This window comes from Hyperolius riggenbachi, chromosome 2 (genome assembly GCF_040937935.1).
Source record: "Hyperolius riggenbachi isolate aHypRig1 chromosome 2, aHypRig1.pri, whole genome shotgun sequence".
In the NCBI taxonomy this organism is placed as follows: domain Eukaryota; kingdom Metazoa; phylum Chordata; class Amphibia; order Anura; family Hyperoliidae; genus Hyperolius; species Hyperolius riggenbachi.
In genome coordinates this window covers 70,168,803-70,190,786 of record NC_090647.1, presented here as the reverse complement: position 1 = coordinate 70,190,786, position 21,984 = coordinate 70,168,803, and the positions used below count along the sequence as shown (strand labels likewise).

General features: G+C 44.6%; 1 protein-coding gene across 2 annotated transcripts in view; it reads left to right on the top strand.

Annotated features, from left to right (window-relative positions):
• Positions 1–19,553, top strand: part of CWF19L2 (CWF19 like cell cycle control factor 2) — a 229,768-nt gene extending 210,215 nt beyond the window's left edge. Inside the window, exons 15-18 of one of the 2 annotated variants that reach the window (XM_068266886.1) lie at positions 1,252–1,407; positions 9,888–9,968; positions 18,195–18,296; positions 19,295–19,553. In XM_068266886.1, the coding sequence (XP_068122987.1) occupies positions 1,252–1,407; positions 9,888–9,968; positions 18,195–18,296; positions 19,295–19,435 (480 nt within the window). In that variant the 3' untranslated portion in view covers positions 19,436–19,553. Of the gene's footprint in view, positions 1–1,251; positions 1,408–4,767; positions 5,170–9,887; positions 9,969–18,194; positions 18,297–19,294 lie in introns of those variants that run through there. The other variant, XR_011026053.1, reaches the window with a different exon arrangement.
• Positions 19,554–21,984: the final 2,431 nt, after the last annotated feature.

Sequence of the window (21,984 nt, the reverse complement as noted above, 5' to 3'; positions counted from 1 at the left end):
CAGGCTGCTACAGGAGAAGAGGATCTGGTTTCCAGCAGCTGGAGTGAGGGGGAGAGGAGCGCGGCAGAAGGATCAAGTGTAGTGTTGACGTCTTAGTGTGGTGCAGTGCTGTGTAGATTAGTTGGTAGGGCAGCAGGGATTAGTGTAGTGTAGCTTAGAGACAGTTTGGGGGGGAAGAAAGGTCCATAAGATGCCCCTGCACTATAGACACACTAGGTTTAGTAATTTTTTTCGCCCTCCAAACCTAGGTGCTGTCAGCAGCTTACCTCTGGGATCTCTCAATGCGTCTATCACCGCAGAGACCCGATCGGCTTCTCCTTCTGCCGCCTTGATGGTTACTGTGCGTGTGCGCGTTCCTAGCAACTAGGACGTGCACACATTTTCCGGCAGCACTGCAGGGCGAACGCATTCCGGGAAGCATCTGCCCTATGCTCTCAGACGCCAGAGTTAGTGTCAGCTGACATGTCTAGTCAGCTGACAATTAGGCAGGTGGTAAACATTGTGTCAGCTAATCGGGTTGTCAGCTGACACTCAGGCAGGGCTGCTCTGTGTATGATTGGTTGCTGTGATGTGTGGCCGGCCACTGATTGGTTGCCTAAATATTAAGCCTGCTGTGACACTTTGATGTTGCCCGTGATAGCTTTGGCTGTTTGCTCATTGCTGGGTGTGTTATTGTTATATTGGATTATCTGTGTATAGACCTTGCCTGGAAACCAACTATTCTCTCTGATTGCTGCCTGTATTGACCGTTACATGGAAACCAATTACTCTCTGATTGCCGTCTGTACCGACCCTTTGCCTGGAATTTGACTACTCTTTGAACTCTGCCTGGACCGACCTTGAATTGCCTGACTTTATTGCCTGCGCTCTGTGTACCTTGATATCTCTGATCTTACATGTATGAACTCGGATTGCTCTTTGTCTCTTGTTTGGCTCTGGTGAGTTATCTAGTTCACTCTACGTTTAGCTCTTATACGTTGCACCCACTAAGGCTTGGGTGTAACCGAAGTCGGGCAGGTGTTGTTTCCCTACCACCCATTCAAGCGGGGACACGCCACATAAGGTGAAGAAGGTGGTGTTAGATTGGGGCATAGGAGCAGAGCTGTGAGCTGATATCCTGTCAGGCCTGACAGGTGCGCCTTATAGTCCGAAAAATACAGTCATTACGTTTTCATCAGCTCTTCACTTCATAAAATATATTGGGCTTTTCCTTTACTCTGGAGTCTGGTAATGTTTCTCTTTGTGTTGTAGACGTTCCGTAAAGCACTGGTCCGGATGTTTGCAGAGAAAGGACTAGACTGTGTCTTCCTAGAAACCAACATGAGCTTAAAGAAGCGATTCCATCTGGTATATGAATGCATCCCTCTTCCTAAGGAATCTGGAGACATGGCACCTATCTATTTCAAGGTTAGTACAACATCCATTCATTTTTTGATCTTTATATGCATTTGTTATTTGACATTTTTGTGTCCTAACTTATCGGAGACAAGGCATTCCCTCCACATGGCACGCCGCAACACCGAAGACTGGAAACAGGCAAGACCAGCGACTAAAAAAAGCCATCACTGACAGTCAATAATTCACAGCTACGCTAGTTAAAAGCTTCATGCAGATATTCCCTGAAATTATAGGTTTGTTTTGGACTAACACTCTCTGTACATCTGTCCCCTATCTTTGGCCACTACATCTTACTCCACTCAACGGTGCTGGATTTTCTAAGGCTGATTACTATTGTATTTTCCCACAGTAGGGTGCCCCTTGCTGATATTGCCCTCTACATTGTGCAGGAAAAGGAAGGGATTTCATAGGCCGCCTCAGGAAGGGAGACAAATCTATAGAAAGAATGGAATCCACAGAGATCAAGAAGAAGGGGAAGGCCTCAAAAGATATGGAGATCATCAGTGGAAGAAGAAATTAGACGGATGGGAAAATCTTGGAATGAGATCAAGCGAATATAAACCAATAGGTGTGAATGGAAAGTCTTCTCTGATGGTCTGTGCTCTACTGGGAGTAAAAGCAACAGATATTATAGTACCCTCACTCTCAGAGGCATAGCTTCAAATCAACACTTTATAGAGAGGGTATGTGTGCATCAAACCAAGTAACTGAAAAAATATGGCTTTCCAAATTTGGCCTAATTGGCTACTCACGACATTGCTCATGCAAATATGCATTTGCTTTCGCATGCCATAGTTTGCAGGGTTAAAACCAATACCGCAAAGCGGTTTCCCTGCAGGAATTAGTTCATGCTACATTAGCACTATCCAGGAGCGCCACGAGGAGGCTTCCCAATGCCCCCATACAACCAGGGTGCCGCGGGGCCCCAAGCTCTCTCACTCCCTGGAAACCACAGCGGCATCCTGGAGGGGGAGACTGGGAGGTGCAGGCGACCCCCTCCAAAGCGTGGCCAGGGCCGGGAAGAGCCGCCCGCACCTGCCTCCCAAAATTTAAAAACAGGCACTTACCTTAACATCCATTGCCTTCTGCTACATGAGCGCGACTTGGGAGCGAACACATGAGAAAGGAGTGAAGCATGGGCCACTCCAAGCTTTGGAGCTCAGAGCTGGCTTTCACACAACACTCCAAGGGGGGGGGGGGGCAGGCGCAGACAGCTCGCTCCAGGGCTCTCACCTCCTAGAACAAGCCATCCACCACCCGCCTCCAAAGGGGGATAAAAATCTGTCCCATGGCAAAACACCCTGCTCGCCCGTACCCACAGATGAGTGGAAGATATACCTCCATGGCCAGCAGAGGATCGAGGCGGCGAGGGATCCAATGGCTGGGAAGGGGGCTGGAGGAAGCCCCAGGTATGTATGAATGCCTATATTTTAACCCAGGTTTCCTTTAAAGTCGTCTGAAAGTCAGCATTTCTGCTTTGCTCTAAAAGATTCTTTACGGCTTTAAAGCTACTTTCCCCCCCAAAAAATGTAGCAGAACCTTAACAGCACCTTGTCCTGCCATGAAAAGGCTATTCATCTTGAAATCCGCATCCAGACTGGAGATAACAGTATCTTTGTGTACATTCCAATGTTACATTTGTGTTTAAACAACTGAAAACACTCTCTGAGAAACTCTATGTGCTTCAGGCATAGACACAGTTCAGAACAACTCACTAGAAGATTTTAATATATAATAAAAAGCAGCTGAAATTAAATGCAATGGCAGCTTTCAGGGCAAGATAAACTACACTTGATAACTTGATAATATTGTAGTCAGATATTACTTGTGCACAAAAGCAAATATAACTTTATGAGTAATAAAAAGTAGGAAAACACATTTTTATTTAATGTTATATCAGAGTTTCAGACCACTTTAAAGCAAGGTTGTCTGTGGCAGGTACAGTAAAATTTGCAGTGATGATAGCACAAGGCAGGTAAGGATGTTTTTAAAATGTTATGCCTCCTGTCTCCTTTTTTAGATCGTCTATAAACCAACCTATCAGTTCCGAAACCAGGACAAAAGGGCCTACTCATAAGTGTCATCTTTAACACTGACGGAACACACTTTCCTTGTTTTTTTACTATTTATAAACATAAGAATTGTCAGGTGCATTGTACTGAATCCTACGGACTGGTGTTATTTATATATGGAAAGCATTGCTTGTTTTATGAGCGGGACACAGTGTCCTGGCCACACTTTACAAGAATAGCTGTGGCAGATGCAATGTTTTATCTTCAGCCAATTAAGAGTGCTGCTTAGGCACCTTCTGACCCAGCATGGAAATTGTAATTTCCCAGGTTGTGCATCTGATGACTGTGCTAGAGGGGAGAGCAAATTATAGAATTCCGCTTACCTCTCCCTCCATCGACATTTATAGCTTTACAGAGCTCAGAAACCATTTTGCAGGTTATTTAGCAGAGTCAGGGCCCTTTTCCACTAGCATTCGCAAAAGAGAATCACAAGCGATTTGCGATTTTTCATCAATTTTTGTGTTGAGATTTTGCATTTACCATATAGCGCAATCACTTCAAAATCACTCCAAGAGGCGATTACAATGCAGCAAAAATCGAACTGTGATAGTGGTAATTACTTTTTGCAATTCATATGCTAAATTAGCAACCTTAGGGACTTTAAAATTGCTGCTTTGCGATTTTAAGCAAATCGCCTGCAGTGGAAAAGGGCCCTAACATTATAGCACAATCCCTACAAAAAGTGATATCTATTTAGCGAAAATTGAATCACGATAGTGAAAATTACTTTCGCGATTCCAATGTTAAATTAGCAACCCTACCGATGTAAAAATCGCTAGTGCTTTGCGTTTTTAAGCGAATCGCCTGCAGTGGAAAAGGGCCCTATCATTATAGCACAATCGCTCCAAAAATCAATTTAGTGAAAATCGATCTGCAATAGTGGAAATGACTTTTGGCAATTCCTATGTTAAATTAGAAACCCTAGTGATGTAAAAAAAAAAAAAAAAAAAAAAAAGGTTTTGCGATTTTAAGCAAATCACCCGCAGTAGAAAATGGCCCTAACATTATAGCACAATTGCTCCAAAAAGCAATTGCGATTTTGGGAAAATCGAAATGCGATACTGGAAATTATTTTTTGCGATTCCTATGTTAAGTTAGCAACCATAGCGATGTAAAAATCGCTAGGGTTTTTCTATTTTAAGGGAAACGCCTGCAGTGGAAAAAGAGCCCCCACGCCATTTTTGTTTTTTGAAAAATGCAAACTATTTCATGCTGTGCAAGTGTTGCAGTATATATATGTACGGATTAATAAAATATGAGCACCTCCTTATCTGCTGATACTTTTTCCTGCTTTCAGCACATGGAAGTCTAACTTGTAGCGTAGTGGAGTTTGGAATAAAATGACATCTGAAGCCCAGTAAGAGGCAGGCTAAAGATCGCATCTTTTCAATCAGACAACTATTCTCTGCGTAGAAGAATTTCCTTCAGACCAACTAGAAACTCATTTTATCGGAGATTCATGACTGAATATTGCTCCCATAAATCACACCTCAATATATTCCGCTGGCGGAGGCAAAGGAAGACGACTCTGAATAAGCGATTGACACCAGGCCTCGGAATCCGCGTCAGCACACGGTGTGGCGGAATGACACCAAACCTCGGGAAGATTTCATTAGGCAAAACTTGTCGACGCTACATTCGTGCTTGACACTTGCTGCCCGCTGTCTTTGCTTCCGCGCCGGAGCTTGTTATGCTGCTGGTGGGTTATGGAATTGTGTCACCCCGTTCCATGTTATTTGCAGTAATCTGCTGATTTGTTGGTCTCCAACACTGTGGGAGATTTTGTAATGATTTCATTGCATGTCTTTCGAAACGCCATAAATAGAAGCAATGTTCAGGCTGCAGAATTTTCCACGAGTGAGGGAGATGGGTGGTGAAGCATATTGGGAATCTTAACCACTTAAAGGGATACTGTAGGGGGTCGGGGGAAAATGAGTTGAACTTACCGGAGGCTTCTAATGGTCCCCCGCAGACATTCTCTGCCCGCGCAGACACTCACCGATGCTCTGGCCCCGCATCCGCTTCACTTCTGGAATTTCAGACTTTAAAGTCTGAAAACCACTGCGCCTGCGTTGCCGTGTCCTCGCTTCCCCTGATGTCACCAGGAGCTTACTGTGCAGGCACAGACCATACTGGGACTGCGTAGTATGCTCCTGGTGACATCAGCGGGAGTCAGGACACGGCAACGCAGGCGCAGTGGTTTTCAGACTTTAAAGTCTGAAATTCCAGAAGTGAAAAAGAGGTGGGGCCGGAGCATCGGTGAGTGGCTGCGCGAGTACAGGATGTCTGCGGGGGACCATTAGAAGCCCCGGGTAAGTTCAACTCATTTTCCCCCGACCCCCCTACAGTATCCCTTTAAGGACGAGTGACATGGCTATCCCCAGTACAGCGCTGCCGTAGATCGCAGCGCTGTACAAAGTAAATAGATGGCGGTTTTGCAGTCTAACAGTCTCCTAGTGGCGATTGCCGCTGGGAGACTGATGACGGAGCTCCATCATCCAAGCGGAGATGTGCGCGCATTCTCCTGCAAAACAGGCCCCCAGGACTTTACGCCAATCTGCATTAGGCGGTCCTGGGGTTGGTGCCGCGGTCACAGCCATCTGCGTGATGCTGTCACCTAGAGGTTTCTCCACAGGATTTCACATTTAAAGCGCACCTAATCTCTTGCACAGCACACAATGAAAAGTCTTTACTCCACATAGTTGCTGAAGAAATTCCCTGTACTGTGCTCTGTTTGTCTAGCTAAATAAAAGGGTCCAATTAGCTCATATCAGCAGGTGTGAGTCAGCCAAACCGGAAAAAAGGGCACAGGAGCCGATGTTAAAAGCCGCGTTTAGCAGCAGAAAAGGGAAGTTTAGGCACGTGTCGGTTGCCGCTGTTGCCGAAATTTACCCTTTTTGCCTCAAAGTGTGGCTTTTTGCAGCTAAGCAGCTCATTTTGGGCGTCGGGAGGTGCCCAATTAGCGGTAATCATTAAAGATTTCCGCATCCACACAGTACCCGCTATACAATGCCGCAATTGCATCGGACGGATGCGGAAAAAAATAAGCTGGTTCGTCGCAGTATCGCAGCTTTACCTTTGGGGGGGGGGGGTTAGGGGGAGGCTTAGGAACAAGGGTTAGGGTTAGGCACCACCCGGAGGGGTTGCAATTAGGCACCACCAGAGCAAGTTAGGGGAGGGTTCTGTGTGAGAGTAGGGTTAAGTTTAGCAATAGTAAATATCTGTACATACTACCGATATTCTACTATGGAAACTTAGTAGTAGAATATCGCTAATTTTAGTGACATTCTATTACCGGCAAACCCTGCGCCCTTTTCCCGGACACCTTGTTTTCATGTACGCGTGAATCAGAGTTCCATGGCTAGCGGCTGTACTGATCCTTTTTGTAGAGTTCTTCTGAAGATGTGTCAGCGCTATATAAATGTTTAATTAATCTCCGTACTGATTCCTGCTTTATGTTTTCATTAAAAGGTAATTACATTTATTTTTACATGTGCTGACTATGAAGTCTTGAGGGCTGCTAAGCCAGCGCATTGCTACTGCTTGGTGATGACAGTAGCTCTGCAAGTCTTTTCCTAATTAGACACCTTCTGTCCCTGCAGCTATATGTTATAATAGGCTGGGCATCCCTGCTAGGTTATTACTGGATGCATGATGTAAACAATCAAAAATAGACCCATCACTATGTATGGCCACAGTGACCAAATATTTCCTCCAATCATTTCTGGGGATGGGGGGTTCTGTTGTTTCTGTGTAGAACTTTCTCGTTTAAAAGGAACTCTGCTAAAAAGGAAGAACAAAAAATAAATCAATAAATTGCAAAGTGAGAAGTTTACAAAAAAAAAATAGAGGTGAGATCAAGGAATGATTTCGCCATGTAATTTGTTCATGTTGATTGATCCACAATCAGCTTGCAGGTCATCATCTTTACTACTGGAAGACATGGGGGAAAAAAAAAATGGACAGCACCGTCTAGCATGGTCTATAACCACGCCCCCTAACAATGCGATAGGCTAAAAGGTTGTTTTTTTTATAGATTTGCATAAACACAGAGAGAGTTACTGGTTGCTTGGCGGCTGGAAACTGCTGTTATTTCCCACGATGCAACAAGGCTCACACACAGCAAACTGTCATTACCTAAGTGCTGACATCACACTGTGGGAGGGGTTTCACCACAATATCAACCACACAGACCCCCCCCCCCCCCCTGATGATTTGAGAAAAGGTAAAGATTTCTCCTGGGAATGGCATATCGGCTACTGATTGAGTTGAATTTGAATCCTTGGTTACAGTTCCTCTTTAAACAGTATGACTGCTGGCTAGTGCTTCCCAACTCCAAACCAATGTTCACCATTTGCACTCAAAAATATCTACACACTGCAATCTGTGACACAGACAGTGATAACATTCAGGTCGTCGATGTGAGCGGGACAATGTGTTGTTCCCTGAAAGGTTGGTTGGTACATGCTGGAGTTCCCTTTTAAAGGATACCTGGTGTGACATGAGATAGACATGTGTATGTACAGTGCCTAACACACAAATAACCTTGCTGTGTTCCTTTTTTTCTTTCTCTGCCTGAAAGAGTTAAATATCAGGTATGTAAGTGGCTGACTCAGTCCTGACTCAGACAGGAAGTGACTACAGTGGGACCCTCACTGATGAGAAATTCCAACTATAAAACACTTTCCTAGCAGAAATTGGTTTCTGAGAGCAGGAAAGAGATAAAAAGGGTCAATAGTTCATACATTTTAGCTCTGTCATACTACAATTAATGTGTCATTGAGCAAAATCATAAAACAGTTAAAACTTAAAAAGTAGATTTAAAAATAAAATAAAACTGTGGACTATCTTAAAAAGTCATTTTTAGGATGGGGAAGATAGATACAATCGTTTATTTCATTTGTTCATTTTTGCTTCGGGTGTCCTTTAAAGGTTTGGAACCTGAACTGTGCACAATTTGAACTTTGGGTTCAGAAGGAAAACCATGTTGCTATTTGTTGTTTTTTGCTCAAAAACACTAATAATACTCTCCAGGTTTTTTTTTATTGTTGTCTGAGCCACAGGTTGCCGAGTCTCTGCATTTCTGAGTGCAAAGGGTTTAACCACTTCCCCACCATAGGTTATTTTCCCTTAAAAAACAGAGCAATTTTCATATTTCACACTCCTCCCATTCATCCGCCAATCACTTTATTGCTAATTATCACACCTCAATGATCTATATATTATTTTTTGCGGGACAAACTAGGTTGTCTTTGGGTGCTACTTTTTGCTAAAAATAATTTTATTTATATGCATTTTAAAGGGAATAAGAAGTAAAAAGTAATTTTATTCTTAGTTTTCAGCTATTCTAGTTTGAAAATAAGAAGTGCTACTGTAGATAAACCCCACAAAGATTGTTCGATTGGCTTTGGGAACACTCTTCCATTCACCAATCAATGCTGTAATGGCACACTAGGGGTGTGCGTGTGATCGTTTGTGGTGCTCGTATACATGACAATGCCTATATATATGTGTACCTATGAAATCACCGCTGGGATACAGCCGGCATGGCTTATCCTGCTCCTCCTGCACAAGTCCCGGCGGCGTTAATTACTATTTCCCCTGTAGGTCTGTGTGGATGGTGGGGAATGATGTAATTCGGCTTTCAGCTATTGCTGGCAGCCAATTTACAGTGTCTTAAAAGTAACTTCAGCTCCGCATTCTGACAGCGCTGAAGTTACTCACTGTGCGCCGCTGTAGCTGTAATTCCTATTACGGGCTATGGTGGCGCCAGCTGCGCCCAAATCTCCTGTGCTGTTATTACAGCGCTCGATATATGCACCCCTGGTGTGGAAGTGAGGTATTTAGGGGGGGGGAGTTTGTGTTGTTGCAGGGAATTCCTCAATGATGGTAAGGGCCTGTTTCCACTACATGCAGATTAGATGCAGAATAGATGTAGAAAAAACTGACTCCAATGAATGCCTGGGGAAATCTGCATCAGAAAAATCGCGTTTAGTGGAAACAGGCCCATAGGCATTCATTGGAGTCAGTTTTTCTTCATTCATTCTGCATCCAATCTGTGTGTAGTGGAAACAGGCCCTAAAAGACAGCAATAATAGTCAACCTGGACTGATCTGTCCTGGTTGGGACAGTAAATGCTTTTAGTCATTTGTCTCAAACGATCACAAAGTATTGTTCCATGGAAACTATTAACATGTTTGTTCATTGCTACCCATCGGGACTCGCTCCTTTTTCAACAACCCCTATCAAGCGTGTGTATGGAACTTTCTGTTGGTTTGTATTTGATTTAACCACACCCCTTAGCACCTGCCCTTCCTGTATAAATATTAGAATTATAATATGATAAATCCAGGCCCGCTCTCTACCAGCAGCCAGATAACTCTGATCTGTAATCACGATTGTTGTTTTTGTACACAGAAAGCTATAATGGAGTCGGATGAGGAATGGTCCATGAATAAGAAGCTGATAGACTTGTCATCCAAGGATGTCCGGCGATCGGTGAGTAGCATTGTTCTCTGATTTTTGCCTGACTCATGTCTGTTAGTGCGCAGAATGCTGAACATGTTTCTACACTTGTTTGTGGCCATATTTATAAAGCCATATTTACTTCCTTTTAACCTTTTGGGGACCGACGTAGTTTGAATCTACGTCCTGCAGGTGGTGCTGCCGCCCTGACTGGATGCTGATTCAATGCCCGTGCTAACGAACCGTCCGGACGCGATTGTATGCATCGGAGAGGGGAGATTAAGCTGTCATTTGACAGTTGACATCTTCCCTCAGTGATCAGCAGCCATCGCGTATGGCTTCTGATCACGTGAGTACTATGATCGCCGGCGGATCATAGTGATCACTTACAGAGCTGCGGCGGTAGGGGGGAAAGAAGAGGATCCACTCACCTTCCTGCCGTTTCCCTCCACTCTGGCCGCATTTCCTGCTGTATTGCCGCTTAGTGCCGGGTCCCGGCTTGATGACGTCATCAAGCTGCAAACCGAAACTTAGCGTCAGTACGAGCTGGAAGCCAGCGAGAGCGGAGATGTCTACAGCTGCTCATCGCTGGAGCCTGGGAGGTGAGTAAAGGCTGCCAGCAATACCGGGGCCACCTGGCCACTAAGGGGGAGCAAACCTACATGCCTACAGTAGGGGGTCCGGCTGCCTGACCACCCCAAACCCCCTCCCCCCCTGCATGTAAAATTCCTGGTCCTTGAAGCGGACCCAAACCAAACATTTTTTTAAATTCAAAATATTTAGTTGCACCACTCTGACACATACAAAGATAAATAAACACTCCTTCAAGCCTATGAGCATTTCAGGGCATGCTTTTCACCCTTCTCTTTGCATAACTACAGGTGGCAGCCATTAGCAATTCCTCCTTTGCCGGACACCACCTACTCCACCAGTTTGCCAGATTCTGTCCCGGCAATATGAAAGGAAGGGAGGGGTTCTTCCAATAAATGTAAAATATTTTAAATTTGTCATCATGCAGCTGAAAAAAGGCTGCTAATTTTTATAATTTAGAAAATAGATTTTATTTCTGAAATCTTGTATTTTTAATTTGGGTCCACTTTAAAGGGACTCCGAGCAGTGCAGAAACTATGGAAAGATGCATATCATTTTAAAGCTCTCTTTCTCCTCTTTCCAATGATATATAAACCGCCGCCCTACGCCTTTTAGTTTTCACTATTTTCGCAATTGAAATTGCCACGGCCGCGAATTCGATCACAAAAATAGAGAAAACTAAAAGCCGTAAGGCGACGATTTAGGTGTCGTCAGAAAGAGGAGAAAGAGAGCTTTAAAATGATATCCATCTTTCCATAGTTACATTGTATTACACAGGGCGACTTTTTCTCAAAGTCAGCAGTTCCATTCAGCAGAATGGAGCTGCTGACTTTAGGAAAAAAGTCAGCCTCCATATACCTCTCATTTCAGGTTCCCTTTAACAATGCCAGTGTGCCGTTTGTTACTAGACTCTGCTCTTTATATCTCCTCCTGACTGGTGTTTGAAAATAATTTGTGAGGAAATAATTGAACGTCTCTTGCTGTGAATATTAAACGGCTTTTAATTCGGTAGAAAGACTCTCACTTGAAGCTGTTACATGTCATTTTTTCTCCATGCCCGCTGTCAGGTCTCCCATGTTTATTATTTTACTACAAAGAGATGATTACTAACCTTTATGCGAGATTCCCTCTAATTTCCATTTGTTTCAATTCTGTGAGGTAAGGATTAATTTCTTCCCCCTCAAGTCCCCCAGATGAGATTGTATGTGATCCACTTTATCGGATGTATGACTGCGCTGTGGAGTCAGCTTATCTGTCACGTAGCGGGGTCACCATGTGATCGCTGTATAAGGGCGTGACATTCAGCCTTTGCAACAGACAGTCCATCTTCTCTATCTGTTGGTGCGCTCTACATCCGCTCTCTCTCTGGAGGTCACGCTGCCTGTAGACTGTAGACTACATCCCCTCTAATGACAGATATCGCAGTGGCCCCGTTTCAGCCCATAGGCTCTGTCTGACATTTTTAGATGTCACATTTAATGTTCTGCTCTCACAAAGGCGCGCTTTGCTGTAATCCATTTTCACTTTCTGCTCATGTAATACTTTGTGGTTTTCCATTCACAGTTTTTCGTCTGATTGAAAAACTTTTCTTGTGCTTGTCGCCTATAAACCTGAACAGCTATTCAGATCTATGGCACAGAGTGACATTTTGCAGAGGGATTGTGGATAAATGGCTCACGGTGCTTAATAAAGCGAACCTTAAGTAAGATTGATGCGGAGGCTGATATATTGATTATCTTTTAGATGATGCAGGATGCCTGGCTGTCCTGCTGATCCTCTGCCTCCTGCACTCTAAGCCATAGCCCCTGAACAAGCATGCAGATCAGCTGTTTCTGGCTGAAGATCTGTTGGCTGCCCACACAACGCAGGCCAATTGCTAATTGATTTCATGCTTAAAGTGAACCAGAGACGAAGCACCCTCATGTATTTTACCATATATATCAGTGGGATCACTAGAGAAAACACCTACCTTGCTCTCTGCTTCATCCTTCACTGCTCAGCCTGCTTGTTTTCAGCCCTGATTAAATCCCTGACTGAGCATTCAGTCTGGCTTTGCTCAGGAATCATTATAGCTGAGTCAGTCTTGTCTGATGTCTTTTCAAGCCCAAGCCTCCCCCTTCTGTCTCTGCTATAATGACTCGGCTATAATGACTCCTAAGCAAAGCCAGACTGAATGCTCAGTCGGGGATTTTATCAGGGCTGATAACAAGCAGGCTGAGCAGTGAAGGATGAAACAGAGAGATGGGTAGGTGTTTTCTCTAATGTTCCAACTGATATATATGGTGAAATACATGAGGGCGCTTTGTCTCTGGTTCACTTTAAATCGATCAGAAATGGGCCTTGTGACGCCGCATCCGGCCTGACGCTGTCCCCCCTAATGTCAAATGTGCCTGTCCAGTGCATTATACTTTACCTGTCCGTGTCCGCCGCTGGCTCTGCCCTCCATCCATACCAGCGCCCCACAAGGTTGCCGGGGTAATGTGGGCATGTATGTGCCGTCACCCATGTGTACACTGGGGGCTTCATCATGCTCTTCCTGATATCGCTCACCGGTACCGCACCCGATCGGCCATTACAGCAGGTGATTATTCTATATTTATAAAGCGCCAACATATTCCATGGCGCTGTACAAAATAGGAAAACAAACAAGGGGTACATAATGACACAGACAATGATGTACATCAAATAGGGACACTGGTACAAATTACTGAACTGGTGGTTACAACAACAGATGCAACATGATGAATAAAATGTATAGCAGAGTGCAAGCTATGAAATAAATGAATAGCTTGCATTTATTAAAAAAAAAAAAAAAAATCTTAATTCCAAGACACAAAAGGGTGAGAGAGCCCTGCCCTTGTGAGCTTACATCTTGCAACAGCCTTGGCAGCACAGATATTCATCCAATCGGATGGTCGATCGGCTGCCAAGACGATGGATGTGTGGCCACCTACATTCACATGACCTCTGCAGACACACTAGACACACTATACACACTTTGGGAGAAGTACAGCGGCTACCGCGCCAACCGGCAAAGGGGAAGACCCACCTCCCTCTCTTTTTGCTCTTTACACTGTACAATACTATTTGGCCCCCTCCAGAATATAATGTTCCGACTCAGTGATGGATACACTATTGAAGCACTAACTACTGACATTCAACATGTGTCTTCACACCGTATCTAATTTGCCTAAAATGACGTGACCTTTCTTGTCAGCAGTTGCTTAGACTAGATGGCCAATATAGTGAAAACCGCTACCTACTCTTCAGCTACATAATCCAAGCTCTCATGCTGCTAAACCTATCTATGCCATGTCTTATTTTCAAAGCTTAATCTTAATGCTATTTTAACTAACATTGTTACTATAGGCCTCCTCTGCTAAGTGTATTCCTCGCGCTTACAGAGCCAGTTGTGGGGACTAGTACATACCTGCAGTTAACCACTTCAGCCTACAGTGTTATTTCACCTTATGCATCCGAGCAACTTTCACCTCCCATTCATTCGCCAATAACTTTATCACTATTTATCACACTGAAATGATCTATATCTTGTTTTTTCCGACACCATTTAGTCTTTATTTGGGTAAGAATTATTTTATTCTAAATCCAATTTGACAGGAAGATTAAGAAAGAAATGGAAAAAAAATCATTATTTCTCAGTTTTTGACCATTATAGTTTGAAATGAATACATGCTAGCGTAATTAAAAAGTCTAGAACTGACCCTGTTAAAATCAGAAACACTGGCGTGGGGTCCCTGCACCCCCCACCCCACATGCATAACCAAAGGGGCAGCGCAGGTGGACCCCAATGCTCCCACCACCAGGTAAATCACCCACAAGTGCCTGGGCAGTTGTGTAGGCTTGATGGCCAGATTTCATTTTATAGCAAGCTAGTAGACCTAAGCCTATGGTCTGTCATACTGCCACATGCCAGTGCGCATTTGCACGCGCCCACCTGGCCGGCACCCTGGCCCTTCCTGCTCCTGTCCCTCCCGCACATGTGCAGTGTGCAAATGCAGGGACGCACACACACACAGGGACAGGACGCAGATACACAGGGATTTTATTATATAGGATTTAATTTTTCTTTACCAAAAGCAAGACTAAAAAGCATGAAACAGCACAGAAATATCTAAAGATCAAAAAGACCATAGTTATAGCTTGCACAAGCCAGCAGTGAGTCTTCAGCACCTAAATTCCCTATTTGAGGACTTTCCTTTGATCTCCGCTTTTCACTATAAATAGCATAAAAGGAAAAGAATCCAGTGTGGCTTATTAAAGAAGTGAAGAAAAAAACTCCCTCCATGCAGGTAAAGCCGAGCTTTCTCATTGCTTCCATTTATTTTTAGCCTGGCGGAGTTGAAGGACCTCTACAAGCCGCTGCTGACATTTCTTGCTTTTCTCAGTTGCAGGCACGTCACCAGTGATTTGTTACTTGCCTTCTATTTCCACTTTCCTGTCTTGAAATGAAAGTCGTGTTAAGTGTTATGGGGGTGCGGGTTGTAGCAGAGCTGATGCGTCAGTCTTGCTGTTAAAGTGGACCTGAACTCTTGCACAGGACAGAAGGAAAACAGAGAGAAATGTACCCTGTATGTATTTAGAGAGTTTAGCCCGTCTAATTCCCTCTCATCTGTGAATAATCGCAAGTTAGAATCTCGCCAAAGGACCGGCACCACTCGATGTATTTAGAAGCTCTTTATAACTTTATTGGCATCAATATGATAGCAACGACAGACGCTGTTTCGGCCCCCATGGGCCTTTATCAAGTTGCACAGGATCATCGCAAGTGTAATTTGATCTTTCAGCTGGCTGCACAGGATGTTAACCCTACGTTTGCCTCCATGAAAGCAGGAAGTAGACACACTGCAGATTTATTTCAAGATTTGTACCAGCTGTAACAAAGACTTTTTTCTTTAACCCTTTCAGGTTCCACGGTTTTTACAACTTAAAGTTCCCGACATATTTGACACTTTAGCTGTGTCGTTTTGATACAGCAGTAACTTTTTAATTTTCTATGCCATCTTAGTGATACATATCTTATTTTTTTCAGTACAGTCTAGGCTTTTCTTTGGGTAATATATTTCTCCCAAAACTATTTTGGTTTATAGTCCATTTATAGGGAAAAATTAGGCGTAAATGCAGAACATTTTTTCATTTTTTCATGTTTCCCCTCCCTAATTTTCACATCACACGTCCCACAGTTATAAAACATTTACAAAAAAATATTTGGCTCTCACCGATTAAACTGATACCACATATGCCACATTTTACTTCTAGCTGAGCATGTGGGGGACCGTTATCCCCAGTCTGCGCGTCTGTGGCGATCAAATGCGTTCGCTAGGGAGACAGTTTAGGGGGCAGAGAGCTGTACAGATGCATCACTAGGCAATGGCAGAGCGTTACATCTGTAGAGCATTGGGGCCTGAAACTTTCGCCCTAGCGATTGCATCCGATCGCTACTGGCGACAGTCATTAAACGTTTATAAACAGGCATAGGTATTGCAGGGGTTAATAATGGGTCAATAGGCTAGTTGTGGGTTAAAAATTAATGGGGAATTTTAAAATAAAATCACTTTTTATTTTATTAGGCCCATGTCACTTTAATTTTTTTTTATTTTTTTTTACTTTTACCACTTTTTTCCCCCAACTTTATTGCATGATTGTTGCTAGCTAACAGCAACAAACATTCACAGGACCATTCATGTAACTGTGCACGTGCGGTCACATGCACGATCACGTGCGTGCGCATGCGCGGCGGCAGACAGCAGGATTTAATGCAGGACGTAGATTCTACATCCTAGAACACACAGGGGACTAATTAGGACCTAGAATCTACATCCTGGAACCTAAAGCAGTTAACCCTTTCCCTGCCAGGCGATTTGTCCTAAACACGGAAAAAAAAAACATATATCCAGGCACATCGCCTCTAGATAGGACATTAAATAAGTTATTAAGGAAAGGGAGGTGCTGAAGGGGGTGTGGCCAGAAAACAGCAAAAATCTATTAACCCTTCGCACTCCCGCATGCAGATGTTCAAACAAATGCATTCACAGATTCACTCATCCAGGCACAACTGTTATCCCTACAGCTAAATTAAAAGCCAGGGTTTTAGTTCACAGAAGAATGCATTCTTATGCTTAGTCACCTATACTGCGCAGAAGTACCCAGGTAAACATAGGTGTCCTAACTCTGGCCCTGTAACATGTATAGTGCAGACTTGCAAACACATTCATTGCATCAAACCTATCAATGGATTAGGAGCACACATCCTGACGTCCTCTCCTGGGAAAGACAGTGCATCTTACCAATCGCACAAGGGAGCTAACGTAATGTATCCATGTGCACCATGCGCATACACCAGCATAAGCTGTGTGCATGCTGACAAACACATACAGGGGAAGGAGGGAGTACACTGAATTAAAACCCTGGCCACAGGGGTCAGAATATGGCTTATCCTGCTGCACAAGTTCTTGGCGACGTTAAATACTATTACCCCCTCTAGGTCCATGTGGATAGTGGGTAATGATGCAATTCGGCTTCCAGCTTTTTCTGGAAGGCGAATGACAGTGTTTTAAAAGTTATTTCAACTCCGTCTTCTGACGACACCAAAGTTACTCACTGTGCGCTGCTATGGCCGTAATTCCTATTACGGGCTATGGTGGCGCCGGCTGTGCCCAAATCTCCTGCACTGGATTGCCAGTATTCAACAAGAAGCCCCATGTTTCCTCATCTCCGGACAAGCAGGGAAGGTGCAGACGATGGGAGAAGCATTGAAAGTACCGGCGGATGGGTGGCGATGCAAGCGCAGCAGCCAATGTGAATGATACCATTGCATCTGCTCACTTACCACAATGTTAACGAATACGCTGCTTTTGCGCACAAAAAGAGAATTCTGTCGTATGCATATTGTATGAGGCTTAGGATTGGTCCAATCTAAATCCGTATACAACTTGCATTAACCTTTATTGCAATCTGGAACTGTTGGCATCTCACTGACCATTTCTAATGCTAAGGCCGGTTTCACACCGCAGATTTTCAGCAGCGGAGCGATGCAGCTCAGGGGCCACACCACTACAAACAGGGCTTCAAGAATTACCACATTAGTACGTGGTAATCCCCGTCTGACAGCTGGCCAAGCAAGAAGTGATTCTCACTTCCTGTGGTTGAAGCGATCACGTGTGCAGAAGCGTATTGCTAATGCATTATGCATAAAACTTGTGCCAGGCATTTTAACAAACGCGTCGCCATGATCTTACATGACTTCTGGGTCGCCGTAGATCTGCACGGTAAACCTTCGCGACAGGGATGCGTCGAAAACCCCACTTCTGTCGCGCCACACCACATCCTATATATGAATACCTAACTGTTCCTGTGTCATCCTCCTGTCCATGGTTTTGTGCTACTGCGCATCTGTGGCATGCGGGGACAGGAGGAGGATGGGGGCCAGGGAGCCGTTTTAAATGGGCTCAGGTCAACTACTCTGGATATAAAAGGCCTCGTAGACTAACATTGGCCTGCGGTGTGCTGCGGTAAAAATGCCGCACTGCACCAGCGTGAAAGGCCCTGAAGGGTTCTTGCATGTCCTAAATTTGCATCTTATGTCCTGGTCTCTGCTGCATCCATATCATCTCCAAAGTGGTAAATCATTCTCTCTGCTTATCTTTTCAGCTTCCTAAGGGATTACCATACTTCTCAGTGGATTTTGGGCTTCAAGGAGGATTTGCGCACGTTATTGAAGATCAGAACAAGTTTCCTCATTACTTTGGCAAGGTAATTTAGCTTTCAACCTCACAAAATGCAGCGTTGGTCAGATAATGATCTTTTAGTCGCGCCAGTGTTTCCTGTGGACGGTGTCCTCTCATAGTACAGAACTGCTGTTTGCATCATATTCTATAAGCTGGATGGAATGACTGTTCTCGGGGCAGCAATACTAGAGGGAAGACATTATTTATCTTATCTATTGATGAGCACTGTAGCGGTCTATGAACACTGAGAATTTCTTGTGCTTCAGGAGTATTGATTACCTGTCTTTTTATGTGAAATGATAGAAGTATAACATAATTATCCAGCAGTCTAGCATGCCTTTTTTCACTTACATATACATATACACTGTATGTCTTTGTCAACGGTACAATAATGCTTGGGCGTCACTCTGGACTCGGCCCTTTACTTCACACCCCCCTGTGGTACGACTCTCCACAGGGGCCCAGAGAGTTCCCATCCCTACTGATCCAGTCGGCTGTTGCAAATCAAAACACTCGAGCATTATTACACATGTGCTCACACATTATGCGTTAAACTACCCGCAATATCGGTACATTCTGTTATCTAACAGACGGGTGTCATTATAGGGGAGCAGCCACTGAGATCACAGGGGAGCCCAGAGCTAAGGGAGGGGAGGGGGGCAGCTACTAACCTTCCCTTCTTCTGATTCAGGGGACCATCCTTCAGATCTGCTGGGTTGTTTTTGTTATGGGTGTGAAGATCACGGTGGCCACACTTGTTTTATCACGCTTGTGAGATGGGCCCCAAGGCTGTGAAGGGCACCATGGAGAGGCAAGTGGAAGGGGTGTGAACATTGGGGGGGAAGGGGCATCAAAGTTTCGCTGGGGGTCTCCATGAATTACTGCTGATTGATAGGGGGTCCCCACTGACCTATCTTTCAGACCCCATATCGTAGTGTGCTGTCGGCTGTACTGTAGTCTTTATGAGAAGTCTTTGCGGCAGTTGTGCAGGTTGTGACCCTTGCGTGGCTTTGTGTCCCTCAGGAAATAGTCGGTGGCATGCTGGACCTGGAGCCCAGAGTCTGGAGGAAAGCCGTCCGGGAGAATTTCGAGGACCAGAGGAAGAAAGTCTTACAGTTCGCTCAGTGGTGGAAACCATTCGATTTTACCAAGACTAAAGAATAACTTGTATTTATTTCTAAGTGTACATTTTTGTAATGAACTTTTTATCTTAGACCTCAAAACAAAAATACATAAAAACATTTTTGTAAATAAAACATAAATGTTGTTTTTATTTAGGAAAAAAAATTGAATGTTCATTGTGTTTTTATTTGCTCAGCTACTGTGTGGCCCAAATCATGCTTATAACAAATACTCGTCGTCAAACTGGATTACAAATCATTCATACATACCACTGGATCTGTACCAAAGCCTTCACAATAATTATGTAGATGAAATTCAATGTCCTCTGCTGGTCTCTCTGCTGTCATGCTCCCTCCGGGCTCCAATCCTTCTCCCGCAGTGTCTTCAGGGGAAATGAAATAGTCGCCCAATTACAACATGTGGCATCTTCATCAATAGGCTCACACAAAATGGCGTGAGCCTGCAGCAGGTGTGTAAAATGTAAACCTGTCCATGATATCTCCCAGCATCCTTTTGGACCTAGAACCATGTGACAGCCAAGGCAATCACCTCAGCCGGTGGGAGGGGCTTCTGCTGTATTATAAAGTACAGATTTATGCAATTTTAAAAAAATTATTTTTATGATATGCTCATTAAATTAGGAGAGCGTTTCAATGGGCGTAATACCCAACATGAATTTAATGAGCAGGAATGAAAGCCGCCACTGCATGCAGGAGTGTATCGCTGGCGCTAGTGCACATGTATGAGCATGCACCCTCTTAAAGGAACACTATCATTTAACATGTTTTTTTTTATCCTGGGATTGAAAGAGTTCCTGAAGTGCTGGTAAATAACTATGTATACAATTCACTTGCTTATCTCTTTTGTTTACTGTATCAAATACCTTTCACTCTTAACTGATGGCGAGTCTGTTCTAATCTGATAGCAGAGGGAACCATGAGGGGAGGGGGTAATTTCAGCAAAAAACAAAAAACTAGAAAATCATGCGGTATGCTGAAAAAAGGTTTTCTGATATATTGCCAGAGAGAAAAATGCAAAAACGAAACTGAATGCAAAAAAAGCGGCCAATTGACAATAATATGTGCAGCAGTGTACACCTCCCTGTATGCAGCCCACATACACTGAAACACTCCCTGCCTCACGGTGTAAAAATGTTTTTATTTTTTTCCTTATAGAGAACCCAAGGCAGATTTTCTAAATCTTAATAGGGCACCCGCCCCATCCTCCTACTGCTCTATAATCCACCCACATGCTGCGCATGCGCGGTACTCAAAAACACGGACACAGGGACAGCAGGAGGAGGATGCAGTGACACAGGGAGATTATTGTATAGGGCAGTGGTTCCCAACCTTTTCCGGCCCGGGGAACACTTTCTGACCAAATTTTTCTCTGGGGAACGGCGGGGGCGGGGGGGGGGGGGGGGGCGGGTGTTTGCGCGACCTAGTGGTCAGTGCCGTGCACAGCAGGCTATGGGGGGGGGGGGGGGCTGGGGTGCGGCTGCATAGCTAGCATAGTTGCCCCAGTGTAGGAAGTTGCCTCAGTATAGCTAGTATAGTGCCCCAGTATAGCCAGAATAGTGCCCCAGTATAGCTAGTATAGCCAGTATAGTGCCCCAGTATAGTGCCCCAGGATAGCGCCCCAGTGTAGTGCCCCAGGATAGCTAGTATAGTGCCCCAGGATAGCCAGTATAGTGCCCCGGTATAGCCAGTATAGTGCCCCGGTATAGCCAGTATAGTGCCCCAGGATAGCGCCCCAGTATAGTGCCCCAGGATAGCTAGTATAGTGCCCCAGGATAGCCAGTATAGTGCCCCAGTATAGCCAGAATAGTGCCTCAGTATAGCCAGTATAGTGCCCCAGTATAGCCAGAATAGTGCCTCAGTATAGCCAGAATAGTGCCCCAGTATAGTGCCCCAGGATAGCTAGTATAGTGCCCCAGGATAGCCAGTATAGTGCCCCCCGCTGTTATTACGTTAACAGCTGCCGCTCTCCCCTCTCCGGCGCGTGTGTTTATTCAAGCAGCGTATCTCCCGGCTGCTCTGTGTGATCCGGCAGGAAGCATGGCAGCGGCTTCCTGTAGCGGCGATATGTATCGCCGTTACTATGGTAACCGAGCCCTGCTTCCTGCGCATCACACACAGAGCAGCCGGGAGATACGCTGCTTGAATAAATACATGCACTGGAGAGGGGAGAGCGACCGCTGCTAAGCTAATAACAGCGGTGGCCGCGGGGATGTGCGGGAGGGGGAGAAGAGGACGGCACACCAGGCAACGTAGTGTGCCACGGAACACTGGTTGAAAAATGCTGGTATAGGGTAATAATCTTTCAGTAAAAAAACGACATTATAACTGGAGCCTATGGCGCCTTATGCTTTATGTGTGATGATGTGATCAATGATTTCTGCACAGGCACATGGTGGACATTTTTTAAGGCAGCAATAATTCAAAGTTTACGTGCCATGATTGTTCAATCGTTTGGAGAACACAGTAATGAACTTGGATGGCTAATATTGATAATCTGTCACGCACGATTGCATCAGGTTGAACTCTGACAAGCTGTTTCTTTTTGAGTTGATTGTTTCTAAATTGCATAAC